Here is a 14,193-nt window from a genome sequence, read left to right as displayed (position 1 = left end):
CCTTTTCCTTTTCCTTTTCCCTTTCCTTTTCCTTTTCCTTTTCCTTTCTTTTCTTTCTTTCTTTCTCTATCAATTCTTTTTTCTTAATAAATCTGAATGAATATTAGCTCCAGACTTGGCAGAATAGACATGTGATGTGTCATCAGTCAGCTGTAGGAGGAAAGAAGCCACACAGTCTTTGGTGTGTCTTCCTATGTTACCCAGAGTTCAGCAAACAAGGTCCTAAAGGTCCCTTGAGTATTCCATGTTTGCTACAACAAACATGCCTTTTAGTCATAAGAAATTCATCTGGTGTATGCATAAGGGATGCATATTTGTATGACTGTTCAGCTGTAATTGTCAATAATTTATTAGCCTCTAAATGTACAACAAATGTGCCTTTTTACCCATGAGCTGTCTGAAAATGTCTTTCATTTTCCCTCTCACTCTTCCTGGTTCTTTTGCACCTGCTTTCTGCTCTTTTTATTCCATTTAACACATACAAATTATTGTTACCCTTATATTCCAAAAGTCTTTCTTCATTTCATTTAATGAATTCAGTTTTGGCGAAGAAACAATCAGCTTCTTCCAGCAATACCAGAACTGTTTGTATTGTAATTGAATTGTGTCTCCAAGAACGGGAGGCAGTAGTTTCTTTCTTATTTCATAAAGAAAAAAAGAAACATGAAACCGTTTCTTTCCTAGCTAATCTTTTTTTGCATTGGTCCTGCTATAGGTGCCGGGGTTCCTCAGTTCCAGCCAATTGCACTGAACGGTCGTATCCAGCTTCTCACAAATGGTTCCTTGCTGATTAAACATGTGCTAGAAGAAGACAGTGGATACTACCTCTGCAAGGTCAGCAATGATGTGGGAGCAGACGTCAGCAAGTCCATGTACCTCACTGTTAAAAGTAAGAACTAAAACACTTCTCTGTGATCAAGACATTACCGTTAAGTGAAAAGGGCTTGCGTATTGCATCCTTAGGTTAGATGAGGAAAGTTGTTTTTGGTGTTTCTAATTTCTCACTGTTATTCATCTGCATGTGCTAGCATGTGGAGGATCAGTATGGTTAATAAGAAACATTACATACTAAAAGAATAAAAGGAGATTTAAAGGCACGAAGGGTTAACACATGGTTGTTTAATCTTTCGACTTGCCTGGGCCTGGGCCACATTGAGCAAACAGGAATTGCAATGGGCTGGATATAAAACATATATCAAACCTAATGTATATAAGCAACAAAACTTATTTTTAAATGTATTGTTTATTAAAACATAAAAACAGAGCAACAAAAACATAGTGGGATGTTTGACCTTGTTTTAGTGAAACTAATGCATCAAGCTGGTTCTATAGCAGAGGTTGCCATTTCTAGTGAGTTCTCAAGGTGTTTGTCAGACGTTTTTTATGAAATAAGTATTACTCTTCCTGTGCTTCATTCTTGACAATACTTGTTCACAAATGTATGTATTGCCAAAAAGTGATGATATGAATAATGTGTGACTGTGAAGCGAGGGATATTTTTCTATGCTAAGATAGGCATATGAAAGTCTGGTAAGAGACATGACCAAATTTTTTTTTTAGTTGAATGAGTCATTGCTGCTCTATAAATGCCACATGAAAATTTGCAAGTCATGTATTTATGTTGACTGAAAATGCAGACATAAATATACAAAAAAAAAGATTTTTAAAAAAGCATTTGGAAACCTGTTCTCAATTTTTTTTTAATCAAAATGGAAAGAATGGCTGCATGTTTTTCACTGTTTGCAGGACTGATTTTTTTTATTATCAATCAAAATGCATGATGTTATTTGCCATAACTTGAGCTTACCATAATTTTAGTTTCATTTCAAATGCTGTTATGTCTGAAATATAGCTCAGATGAAGTAATTTTCATCTTGATGGCACATGTTGAACTTATTCAAATGAGCAGTCAAATCCACCAAAAATGCTAAATCTGTGAGCCATTTTCAATCTTCATGTTTTGGCACAAATTTTCCTTTTGATTCCCTAAAGGACTTGATTTTATTTCACAAAGCCTTTTTAGCATTTTATCCCAACTTTGCCATCTTCCTTCAGAAAAGTAAATGATCTCATCAACACCCATATTTTTTTACCAACCATCACCGGGGCACCATCAGTAGCTACATCAGATAAGTTGCCGAAAGTTAAAGAAAATCACTTAAATGTATTTTTTTATTGCTTCATACAAATCAAGAGATTTAGTTGTGTCTTTCAGCAGCAGCAAAGAAACCATTTCTTCAGTGATATTGTATTCTTTATTAGTACCTCTAAGAAAACTGGCAAGTTGAGCCGTATCTGTAGCATCAGTGTTTTCATCTATTGCCAATGCATAAAATTCGAGATTAGCAACTTTACTCTCCATAATTTTTTTGATAGATTTTCCTTTTTCTTCAGTTCATCTACCTATAGGATAGTGAGACAAACTGATTTTAGAAAATTCTGTTTTCTAATTAGGATGCATTATATCTGTTGTGCTTTCAATACACTGTGTAACAAACTCACCATCACCATTTTGATTTTTTTGCAGTCAATTTTTCTGTCACGTAACTAGCTTTTATAACAGAGTCCATTTGAGTTTTAACTTTTTAAAAAAATATTTTGTTGGGGTGAAAGACTTTTTTCAGTTCAGCTATTTTGTCTTTATGAAGCATTCATTGATATGAATCAAATTTGGCAGCATGTTTCTGACTACAATGTCTTTTCAAATTGTAATCTTTGATTTCCTTGCAAATTAAGCACAGTGCCATATTATTTATCAGTACTGCACTGTGCCCTCTCCGTGTCCGAAGGACAGGCTGGGCTGCCTGATGGGGCAGAGCTGCTGGCATGAAGATGAAGCAGCAGGGGGTGTGGACCTCACTACCAGCTGAGCTGAGTGCATGTGGTCTGCAGGCCGTGGGTTGGGCATGCCTGGGTTAACATCTCATTTCAAAAATGTATATCCTGTTTATTAGATACCGTTGAATAATGAAGGAGAAGTAAAAAAATTATTTGATCAAGGACCAAAAAAAAAAAAACACAAAAAACTGAGAAACAGAAGAACAGCAACTCTTAAGAACCTTGTAAATAAAAAAATAAATAAATAGGGATTTAAAAAAAAATCACTCCTCAAGATACAACACATAAATAAAATTGGTACAGCTGCAGTAGATACCACAGTATGCTACAAGATATTATGTATAACATAACAGCACTCATTTTGACTCAACCATTGACAGATAACTTTCAAAACATACAAAATTCTAGTAAATTTATACATAACCTCAGCCTGCCTGCAATTTCTAAGCATAAAAGACAAAATAATCTAGTTTTTAGGTTCATGTTAGCTGTAATTCCAAGTGTGAACATGGCTTAGAATATAGAGGAAAGATTATGAGAAAAGAAAATATAATTTCTTACTAAAGAGAAAAAGAACCCATTGGCACTCCAGTACACCAGGTTCTTAGGTGACCTTTTTGAAAAGTGTTGAAGACCCCCACGCCATTCACATTCATGCTTACAGGATATTTGAAGATTGACTGACTTCCTTGCAGTTCTGAGATGATAATTGGCTTGACAAAAGTATTGCCCTTAGAAGTAATAATAAAGATATATTTCTGAAAGTCAAGAAAAGCCAACTTTTTCTCCATTGGAGAGCTATCTATAAGACCACAAATGTTTAGAGGTGTTCATTTGTTATAATGTCAGAGAATGATAGCTAAAGAAAGGAAGAGTATCAACCCTACTATATTTGCAGACCCCATTACCTCAAATGTCTTTTCCACTCTCATTTACCATACTTGGCTGTGTTTTCTCAAGAAAAAAACCCACGATATTCCAAATCTCTCAAGCAAGTATTTTAATTGCTTATTTCTTCTGTGGGTCTATTGAAGTTCCAGTTTCTGTGGCTTCCATAACTGGGCATTTCTGGGCCAATCTTCAGCTGTAGTAGTGATGCACTGCTGTAATATGCTATAGAAAAACAGCTTTCCTCTGGTTGGCAGCTATGCACACTGCCTGTCTGATCACTGCATGCAGTTTCATGTGTGATAAAAGAGCATCTCTTATCAAATAAGAGCAGGAGCTTCCCTGGAGAGTCAGTTGCTGTTTGAATCTAATGAAAAGCCCTCTGGCTCTGAGATAGCAGGCAAGCACGTGTCTGTACACCCTCACACATCTACTAACACACATACTGCTCCCAGCATGGCTATTAGAGTAGATGCAGTAGATGCTGTTAGTGTGTTGGTGCTGGCATAGAAGAAGCAGAGCTCTAACTGTAATTAAACACACATTAAGAGCAAGTGTGTTAGGAACCGACTTCAGTGGAATGCGCCATGATGGACTTCAGGTATACTTGGATCCCCATTCCTGGTGGTGTGATTATGGTGCAAAATCCTTGGACAAATCCTTGGAAGAAACTCCGAAGGGGGAGGTGGGGGGGGGAACTGTGCCTGCTTTTGTTTTTGTATCATTTCTTTTTTTTCCCCTGATTATTCTGTCTTCCTTTCTCCCTTCCACAAAAGCTGGTATCTGGACCCAGGAAGGTTAGAGCTTCCCCCATAAAATTCATAGTGTTCTTAATTAATTGATCCTGCATTATGTGCTATCTTGCTCCATGATGTTACTCTAAATATTACCTTCACTCAGAGGCAGAAGGTGGTCAGACCTGTTCCAGGTAGTTGTTTCTGGATTAAAAAGTTGGTAAGAAGCAACCTTCCAAAATGTAAACAGAGATTAACAATAACATATCTTGCTGTGTCTTCCTTCTGATAAATTGTCTTTCAACCCTCCTTCAGTCTGTACACGGGTTGTCCAAGTGAAGCAGCTCCAGTCACTTGAGAAAAAAGTAATGGACTTAGTCACTGATTGTGGAACTGAACTGCCTCTCAGAGAGAGAGACATGACAGCAATCCTCTTACAACCTACTCTCTTCTTTTGAACTGCTCCCTGTACAACTGATACCATGTGTATACATATGCTAACCATGGATAACATCCCTGAGAACTCAAAATGAAAACCCTATTTTACTCTTACCCTCCACATTTAATGAAAGCTTTCACCTACTCTATTTAATAACACTGCTGGATAAACTACTACCTTCTGCAGTTCCTATGACAAATCTTCTCTTAATGAGACTTTTCCAGCTTTACTTTTCCAGCACTTTCTGTGTCACTTATATGTAAACAGAAAAGTTATTGACATTTAATGTCAAAAGAGGGTAGATGAATTTTGTTTTGGCAGTCCAGGGGTGGTCAGAATCAACAGTGACATAAATGTACTTCCATGACTTGATACCTCTAAAATTGACAGATTTTTATTTGGTGTAAAAACAGATTAAGTTTATTTAAATTAACTTCGCTTGCTTAGCAAGGTTTCTAAAGCTATGAATGAAATGTTAACAGTTCCAGATACACATTTATTTAGTACCTCAGTGTTTGCTGTGTGACGCCTTCACCTTGAGAAGTAGGTCCAACTTCTTGTCTGAGGGGAGTTTGTATGAGGAGGGAGTGCAAAGAAAAAGATGAGAGGGGAAAAAAAAGCTTATTATCTTTCCCCCTTCTTTTTAAGGAATGGACATAAAAATCATGATCAGACACTTTTTATTTTCTTCTGAACCAAGGATAAGCAATTCTGAATAGTTATTCACCAAGAGATACAGTATTAGAAAATTATGAGAGAGATCTGGAATAAGGAAGCTCGTGCTATCTTGAGAAACGATTCCTGGAGACTGGGATGAGAAGACTTCTAAAGAATTTCTATAGAAGATAATGAACCTTTAACATGAAGGGGAGAATTGAAATTATTTAAAGGTTGCCTGGGAGTCACAAGAAAAGAGATGTCTGCTTAAAATGGACTGCCTGCCTACCTTCATCTCAATAAATGCCATATTTCTTAATTCCATTTTAGAAGCTATATGTAATCTGATAGAAAAGCATTGTGGGGAAAAAAAAACACCTTACTGGAAAACAAGCTTTTAGTAAGGTATATATATTTCTAAAATATGTTCCTATGCAAATAATCCTGTTGGAGGTGTTCATGTTAATCCTGCCTCTTCCTAAATCCATCATTTATTTCAATGTCATTATGGAGACTGAAGTTTTCATCTGATCACCAAAACATCTCCAACAAATCTCATCTGCAAATAAATAGGAATTGTTTCATTCACTTTCCTCTCGAGTATACTTCTTAACTATTTGTATTATGCATTTAATACATTAACCTAAAGCTGTACACTTCAGTTAGACTCACACTTCCCTCCAGCAGGACCGTATTGATCCCTGCTAATACTTTAATGCTAAGTACCAACATTTAAACATAAACAAAACAAAACAAAACAAACAAACAAAAAAAAAAAACCCCAGAACCAAACACTTTTTAATAAAATTCTTTATACTTGACAGAAAATACTGTTTGGGAAAGGGTACCTGGTTGTGTCCTGTGTCTTGGACATGGGGTTCACCACAGAAGTTCTACTGCCTCTACCTCCCTTGATGCCTCTTCTCTACGGAGACCATTTATGGAGAGCTTTTTCTCTCCACCTTCACAGAACTCATGGAAGAAAGAAACTGTGATTGCATAACTAACTTCAACTGCAAAAGAAAGAAAAGATAATAGTAGTTATAAACACAAACAAACCCAAGATATGTTTGTGAAGGGAGATTCTGAATCTAGTGAAGCTTTTTCACTGTACTGCTGACATGCTGCAGCATTTGGCTATTAAAATGTATAGAAATTTTCACCTGGCTGCCTCCATGAACTTGATCAGGGCAGGATAAATGTGCACTTCCCACGTGACCAGTCAAATGAAATTGCTTTGCTGCAACATCTGCAGTACAGTCAGCATGCTGTGACTGGAGAATTCACTGTGCTTTGCTCACTAGGGTTCTTCTAAATACTCATCTTACTCTTCAGGAATATAACTCCTTTTCTAGAATATAGTGATATTGAAACCTGTCCAACCACTATTTTTGTTATGGAAGAAAATAATAGCATTTACATAGAGATTATAGTCTTTTGTCTATGTTGAATTTCTCATCAAAAGTTCATATGTTTCACGAGAGTCTTCTAAGGGTGGCATTGCCCTTTGTACATTTCCAAAGTAAAATTCATCATCCCCAACACTTTTAGAAATGTTTTAAGAGGAACAGCAATCATACTATGTCAAATTCACCTAAATCCAGCTATTCTGATATTTTACAGTGTCTACTCCATTTTTCACTGCCTGATGGCTTTTTTCTGTGGCAAAGCAAAACGAAGTCCTCTGGTCTGATAGCGTATTCTATTACTTTTTTTCTCCTAGCACTGTCATCTTTGAGCATGGGGCTTTGCTGTTCATTTGCTTCTTCAAAACTATTTTGCAGCTATCTTGGATAGAATGTATTTTTGCCCAGTGTACAAATTTGGCACAAAATGGTAAAAATCTCTAGCTGGATTATTTGCATATCTCATCAGAGATAAAGGAATTGAAAACCAAAAACAAATTCAGTGGACTGGAGGTGCCTCTGTATCCCCAATAATCCTTTCTCGTGATCTGGCCAGCAAGCTACCCTTACTTATCTTTGCCTTTCCCCTTATCTCAGATAACAATGATGTGAACAAACTACACTAGAGCTCAGTTCTAATTTTCAAGTCAGTGGTGATGGATTATAATACTTTCTCTGTTTTAATTACTTATTTATTTTCATTAAATGCACGGCCTAAAAGGAAGCTGTAAGAAAGCTCCGGTAGATCTTGGAAACATGAAAATTCCCCCTAGACACAAATACTTTCTCTTGCTATTAAAACAGCCCATTCCTTTCCTAATGAGATCCTCCCACTAGGAGAAAAGCACGAGGTCTGAATGCTGTTTTCTGCCTCTTCAGACCATTGGCACAGCTTTGATTTAAGGACTTGCACTTTAATCACCCATCATGTGTCATTACCCCGACAGGCGGCAGCAGCCGCAAGATACAAGCTCCAATAAATTGCACTGAAAATCACTGAAGCGATCCTTTGTTGATTTTCCTTTACAGCTATTCAATGGCAGATCAGCTGTCATAACAACACAGTGCCTGTGGCAACAGGGTGAAATTAAACGTGAAGTATGTTCAAGGTAGCTGGTAGAAAGCTGGAATATCCCTTTTCTTCTGTAAATTCAAATGCTTTCTACTTCTCTCCCTAGCGCCAAGTCTGTGGCAATTGGCCAAAATGAATGCTTTCTCTTGTAAGATAATTGTCAGATGCACTGCAGTACAAATACTCGAGTGCTTTTGTATGCTAATCTTTGCAATACTGTTATTTAGAAAAGGACAGAGGTAAGGACTTCTCTCTTTAAAAATAAATAAATAAATAATAAAATTGTGTCTAATTGGATTCAAGGCGAAAAAAAAAACAAAAACAAGCAGGCCTTTTTTAATTTCTAGGAGACAGGCTGCACAGCAGTGTTTCTAGCAAGTAAGTGACACATAAATTTCTGTCCAGGTATCTAGCTAGCTGGAAAGCACATATAGGCCCTATTATGTTTTTTGCATTTGTGTCAAGAGTGTCTTTTTCATTGTTTTTTGGGGGGCTTTTGTTTTTTTTTCAGGATAGTTGTCCTTCAGTTTTATATTACCCAAATTTCAGCATTCAGAATGAAGTCTGTGTGGGAGTTATTTTCAAAAATTTTATTTCTATTAAAAATTTCATATTTCATTTTTCTATTTTCGTTTTTCATTCTCTTGAAAAAAATAACCCTGAAATAGCAACTTGTGCAAATGCGTGTCTTAATGCAAGTAGCGTCAAGATAATGTTCTGATGGGTTATTTCTTTTTTGCCTTCAATCCATGTGATAGAGGAATAATGACTAAACACTAACCATACCCTTGAATCAGTAGTGATGTTTACTGGTCTATATAGAGTCAAACAGATTTCAAATGCAGCACATGTATCGGTGCACAGCCTCTTTTTTCTTGAGTAGTTACCATTTAATGCTTATGGTGAATATAGCTCCCTGGATTTCCAAGCTTTTGTTTTATTGAACCAAGTTATTTTCCAGAGTAATGCTTTAAAATACTGATGCTTCTGTGAAAACATTAATTTCAACTTGCAGATAGGGGAGCTTTATGTGTGTGCTGTGTTTAATGTTGACTTCCAATGAAGGAAGTGCATGCATGATATATTGTCAGATATTTTTTATTTGCAATGTCATTCGGAGTTTGGCCCCTATTTCACTAACAAAGATTAGATAAATCTAAATCAGGAGAGCACTGTAAGGCAATAGTGAGATGTAAATTAATTTTGTGGGTATGTACTGTACACATGACTATTTCCACTTCAGAAGAGCTGGCTTTTATAATACTGTTTTTTATCCCTTTCCCTTCCTCTTCACTCACCTGTCTCTACTTCTATCCTGTCATTTCTTTCTCTGTGTATAGTCATGCTAATCTTAAGATACATCTCCTTTATGTTCCAGCAGGACAAAAACTCAGGCTCAAAAAGAACAATATTCTCATCATCATTTTCTCTTCCTTTTCCTTTCTTCTGTCTATTCGCATCTAAACATTTTCTTTTGTAGCAGAGTAGCTTTCTTTTCACAAATACTACCTGCAGAATGATTTTGGTTGTGTTCTTCTTCAAAGTTCATCTGGTGGAAAGGAAGCCAAAGTTCTGCTCATTACAAGAAAAAAATGAAAATGGAATAGTGTCTGACACAATATATTTAAGTATCACCTCCTTACAGCCTTTAAACAGGCAATCTGTAAAGGATGCTGTAACTCTTTTCCTCTTTTTCCCTTGACCTGTTCCAACCTGACGGTTGTTTACCACACTTTGCCAAGGAATAGCTACTTGTTAAGGTCTGTGCATCCCTACTAGCTAAGCCACACCAAGAAAATGTTCAGTTCATCAAGGCATAGCAAGAGCGTACCAGCAAGTTGCATGCCAGACTTTGCTGGGTTTTTGTTGTGGTGGTGGTGGTTTACATTGTTTTATTTAAAGGAGACTCTTCTTTTTTCTCAGATCATTTGGATTGCTTGATAGTTTTAGACACCACCTGTGTACCTATCCTTCCAGACCTTGCCCTGCCTCACTACCTACGAGTGAGTTGTCTCATCCCTCTCCTACAGATTTGCAGAGTTCATTTCCACTGGGGCCTCCTACTTCTCATGGTCACCACCATTCCACATTCACTTATTCATCTATCCATTTCAGAGCTTTGCATTATTAATCCTATGTGAGTTTAGGATTTGAACAACAAAGAGCATGGAGAATGTCTTAAATCATATTTCTTCTTATATATCAGGTGTTCTTCCGTACTTTGAATGAGATAACCACAATCTTTCTCAGCATAAAATCTGTTTCAAAAGATTATTCTCTGTTTTTGATTACTGCATGCTGCTATGGGACTTGCATCATAACTCTTATAATTTGTTTGGGACTTAGGGCTATTGAAACATTTTCATTCTGTTCCCTAAAAAAGATTGGTGGTTTGCTCCTTTATTAGTATGTGTACTAAAGAATCTATCTTCCATGGTTGAATGTTTATCCATAGCTTTAATTTGAGGTAAAAGTTTATTTTTGCATAAAACTAGGAAAGGAAAAACAGTTGAATTACAACAACAAAAAATTACAACAGATTAATAACATTAAGCTGTAAACTGCATGTGAGTATCGAGCAACAGTGACACCAAATCAGTTACATACATTTCTCTTTACGATTCCTCTATAGGCAATCTCATACATCGTCTTCCACTAGTGAAATTTTAAACTTTTCGTAAAAGAAGAATTTTTATCTCCAAATACAAGAAAATGTCGTTTTATATACTGATTTCTTTTCACTTCAAAAACAGTTTTTTTCCTACTCTTCAAATAGACTTATATGTTAGCTTTGGTCAGAGTTCTCTGTGGAAATCCCACCATAGTACGCAGTATAAATACATATAGATTCTACGATAATCAAATAAAAACAAAAATTTACATCTGTGAGGCATACAAAAGGCACAGAAAATACAAGGTAGGAAGATGAGCTGACTTAAAAACTGAAGGTGTTATATGCAAAGGAATTTAAGGTATTGTTTCCTAGACCCATTCCTGCTGTGCATGTCAGGTACAATCAGAATGAAGGATTTGTAAATGCAAATTTTCTTTCAATAGTCCAAATGTATTTTCCTTGCATGAAACAGGTTGCCTTCACTCTGAATTTTGTTCCTAGCCAGTAAGATTCAACCTCTGCATCAGCATGCATGCTTGCCTCTATATTTTTTCAGATATTTGTTTGGTATATGATACTTGAACGTATCTTAGTCTGTTGTTTTATAGTCTTTGGGGAAGAAAAAAAGAATTGTGGAGAACTGAAAAAAAGTGGCTCCATTTTCAGATAAATCTTATTAGAATTCAGCAGGGTTAAGGAATTAATCGATTAGGTCCGTCAAACCAGGAGCTAATGAATGAATGAGCTTTTACTGTTGTCCTAATTATTTATGATTAATCCAACAAAATCTATATTTTTTTACCTGTTTCCATCAGGCCACAGAATAATGAGCCTTCCGTTCACTTTTCTTTTTCTTCTCCATATTGAGTTATAATATTTGATCATGTGGGAATTATGTTGTGCAGGCAATATATACATCTTGATGAAATTCATTTTGCCTTCTCCAGCATAATTTATTCAATGCTTAATTTCCATCTGGCAATCTCATAGTAGACACTGGAAAAGCTATTTTACGTAACTCTATGGATCTAGCTGAACATATGACCAAGGAAAAAAGAAAAATGGTTCTTCAATGAAAAAATAAAAGCTACAGTTCCAACTATAGCTTTTAATTGCTTGAATAGTATTTTCCACTAAAGTTGCTGTCTTGTGAAATACACAAGACTCGTGCTGACTTTGCAAAAGAGTAAGTCATGGTATCCACAAAGTATTTAGATATTTATCAAAGATGTGCACTGTACACCCTTAGCAGAGCATTGAGATAGAACAGTTTGTGCAGATACCAGAAGGTCCAAGTAGAATTGCCAAGGTGAAATTGTTTTAGCTGTGATGGCTGTAAGGCTTTATCATGACATACTGCTCATGCATGGAGATGTGTTGTCAGGCAGTCCAGCAATGTGCATGGACATGTGGGTACTTGCATAAATACGTTGTTTGAGTTTCAACCCAAAAAAAAGAATACAGAAAGTAACAGAAATACCTAGACACAATCAGATGATATTGGGATTTCATGAACGTACTTAGATTGTTAATCCCATCATTTCTCAGTTTTCAGAGAGATACCTAAAATGACTGATTTTTGACTGATTTGATTTCAAACCGTTACAACAAAATAAAATTATGCATGAACAATTTTAGTAGAAAAAAGTAAAGAGCTATGACGGAAATATTGCTTTGTCAAACAGAATAATTATTCTTGTCTGTGGTGTTGCTGTTGATTTTTTGATGTTAAGTTTATTCCCTAATACACATTCACCTAAAAATGCACCCTTCTTATTATGTTGCTACAGCTACAATTTGTTCTTAGAGTGGATCCCTGATTTATAAAAATGTTGTGTATACAATGGTTTTTCATATCATCAGTGACATGCTGAAGAATGCTTAGAAAAGCAGATTAATATTTAGCAATTTAAGCATATGTTGCTATGAATTGTTTCTAGGTTTGTTTTCTGTTGGTGTTTTAAAGCTTAACTTAAAATTTTAAGGGCATCAGTGTATGTATCATATGTCATACTTGCAAGGAGTGTATAATCCAGAAATTGTTGTTATCTTTGGAAATTAGTATGTCTATTGACAACAGTAGTCTGGATTTCAGTCAGCATCACAAGTTCTATTAGTTTCAGCTTCTCGTTCTGACATTTTCCCGGATCAGTTAAAATACTTCCCTAAGAATTTGACCTAGCAAAAAGTTAGGTTTCTACTAACTCGTGTGCCATGTTGAGCTACAAGTACCTTAGAAATCATTGCGTTCTTCTCTTTCATCTCTTTGCTCACTAAGGACAAAAATTTTCAAAGGATCAAATCTATTTTCTGAAAATGCACTGATAGTGGCCATGAAATGGGAAAGAGACTCCATTCTCAATAAGAATTTTCCTTCCAAAAAAAGGAATACCTCAGCAGAGCTCTTATGTAAATACATTTTGGTATGTGTGTTCAGAACAGTAGAAAGAATATCTATGAGATGGTTATTTTTACTTTTTTTTTTCTTTCTTTTAATTACTACTCATTGATTTTGGTAATTGCACACATGTACACAGGCTTCTTTTTCTGTGGTCTTATCTTAAAACTGGCTTTTCCAATGAGTGCCCATTACTATAAGTGCTCCGCAAGAAAGCAATGCTCTGCTATTTTTGTCTTACTTTGTAATGCAGCATAACTGTTGCATTTACCACTGGTACATGCTGGCTCTTTGCCATGCACTTAGAGCCATAAACCCATACTTTCAGCAAGGAAAATCTGCTGCTATTAGATTTTGAGTGGTGACTTGCCAAGCTGAAATAAGGAAGACCAGACTTTTTGTAAGTGGTTGCATATTGCTGTTGAAAATGAAATTACCGTTTGCTAAATACCCATCTTTAAGATTTAAATAATACTTAGATGAAGTTCCTTGCTTTTAAGGAAAGTGGGTATGTACTTACATGCTGAGGGAAACCATCATAGGACTGCACAATGATCCAGGATGCCCTCAGGATTTTTTGCTGGCACCATGAAGCATTTCTGTATGTTTCCAGATATATTTCAAGGAATTTGCTAGTAGATAGGCTAATGTGATTAAGGAGTCCTGGTTTTTGTTTGCTTATAGTATCCCTTTTCTTTCTGGATCGACTTTGTTTAGGCATTCCAAAACAAAGAACTCATTGTGTAGAGGTGCTATTGCTCTCTCTTTTTGGTCTTAGAACCTTTAGTGTGGATCTGGAGATCTTCCAAAGCAATGTAGGAGGTATTCAAACAACTGATGAAAGAGTGTACCTGGCGAGGAGTAAGTTCAACAGTACCCACTACATAGCTTCACTAGGATGACTAGGGCTCCTTCTGCTGCAGCCTACTTTTAAACATTGCTTACTACTTGTTTATCTGTTGAAGTATAGATAGCAGAATAAATCTCTTCTCAAAGGAGGGGCTCAAATAAGACATAAAATGAGCTACAGTGGCCTGGTGGCTTGGCCTGTGCTGAGCTGTGGTACCTGTCTCCCTAGCGTAGAAGAGATGCAAAGTAATCAATAATTAAAGTGGCTGAATTTCTTCTGTTTGCTGCGGAGTAACCG

The 14,193-nt window shown here is 36.2% G+C and overlaps 1 protein-coding gene across 2 annotated transcripts in view; it reads left to right on the top strand.

The window, feature by feature from the left end:
* Positions 1-14,193, top strand: part of DSCAM (DS cell adhesion molecule) — a 177,763-nt gene that overhangs the window by 36,501 nt on the left and 127,069 nt on the right. For both annotated transcript variants that reach the window (XM_031556926.1, XM_010723842.3), the window contains one exon: positions 716-889. In XM_031556926.1, the coding sequence (XP_031412786.1) occupies positions 716-889 (174 nt within the window). The remainder of the gene's footprint in view (positions 1-715; positions 890-14,193) is intronic.

The sequence above is a fragment of the Meleagris gallopavo genome, chromosome 1 (assembly GCF_000146605.3).
Source record: "Meleagris gallopavo isolate NT-WF06-2002-E0010 breed Aviagen turkey brand Nicholas breeding stock chromosome 1, Turkey_5.1, whole genome shotgun sequence".
Lineage (NCBI taxonomy): Eukaryota > Metazoa > Chordata > Aves > Galliformes > Phasianidae > Meleagris > Meleagris gallopavo.
This window is presented reverse-complemented; position numbering and strand designations above follow the sequence as displayed.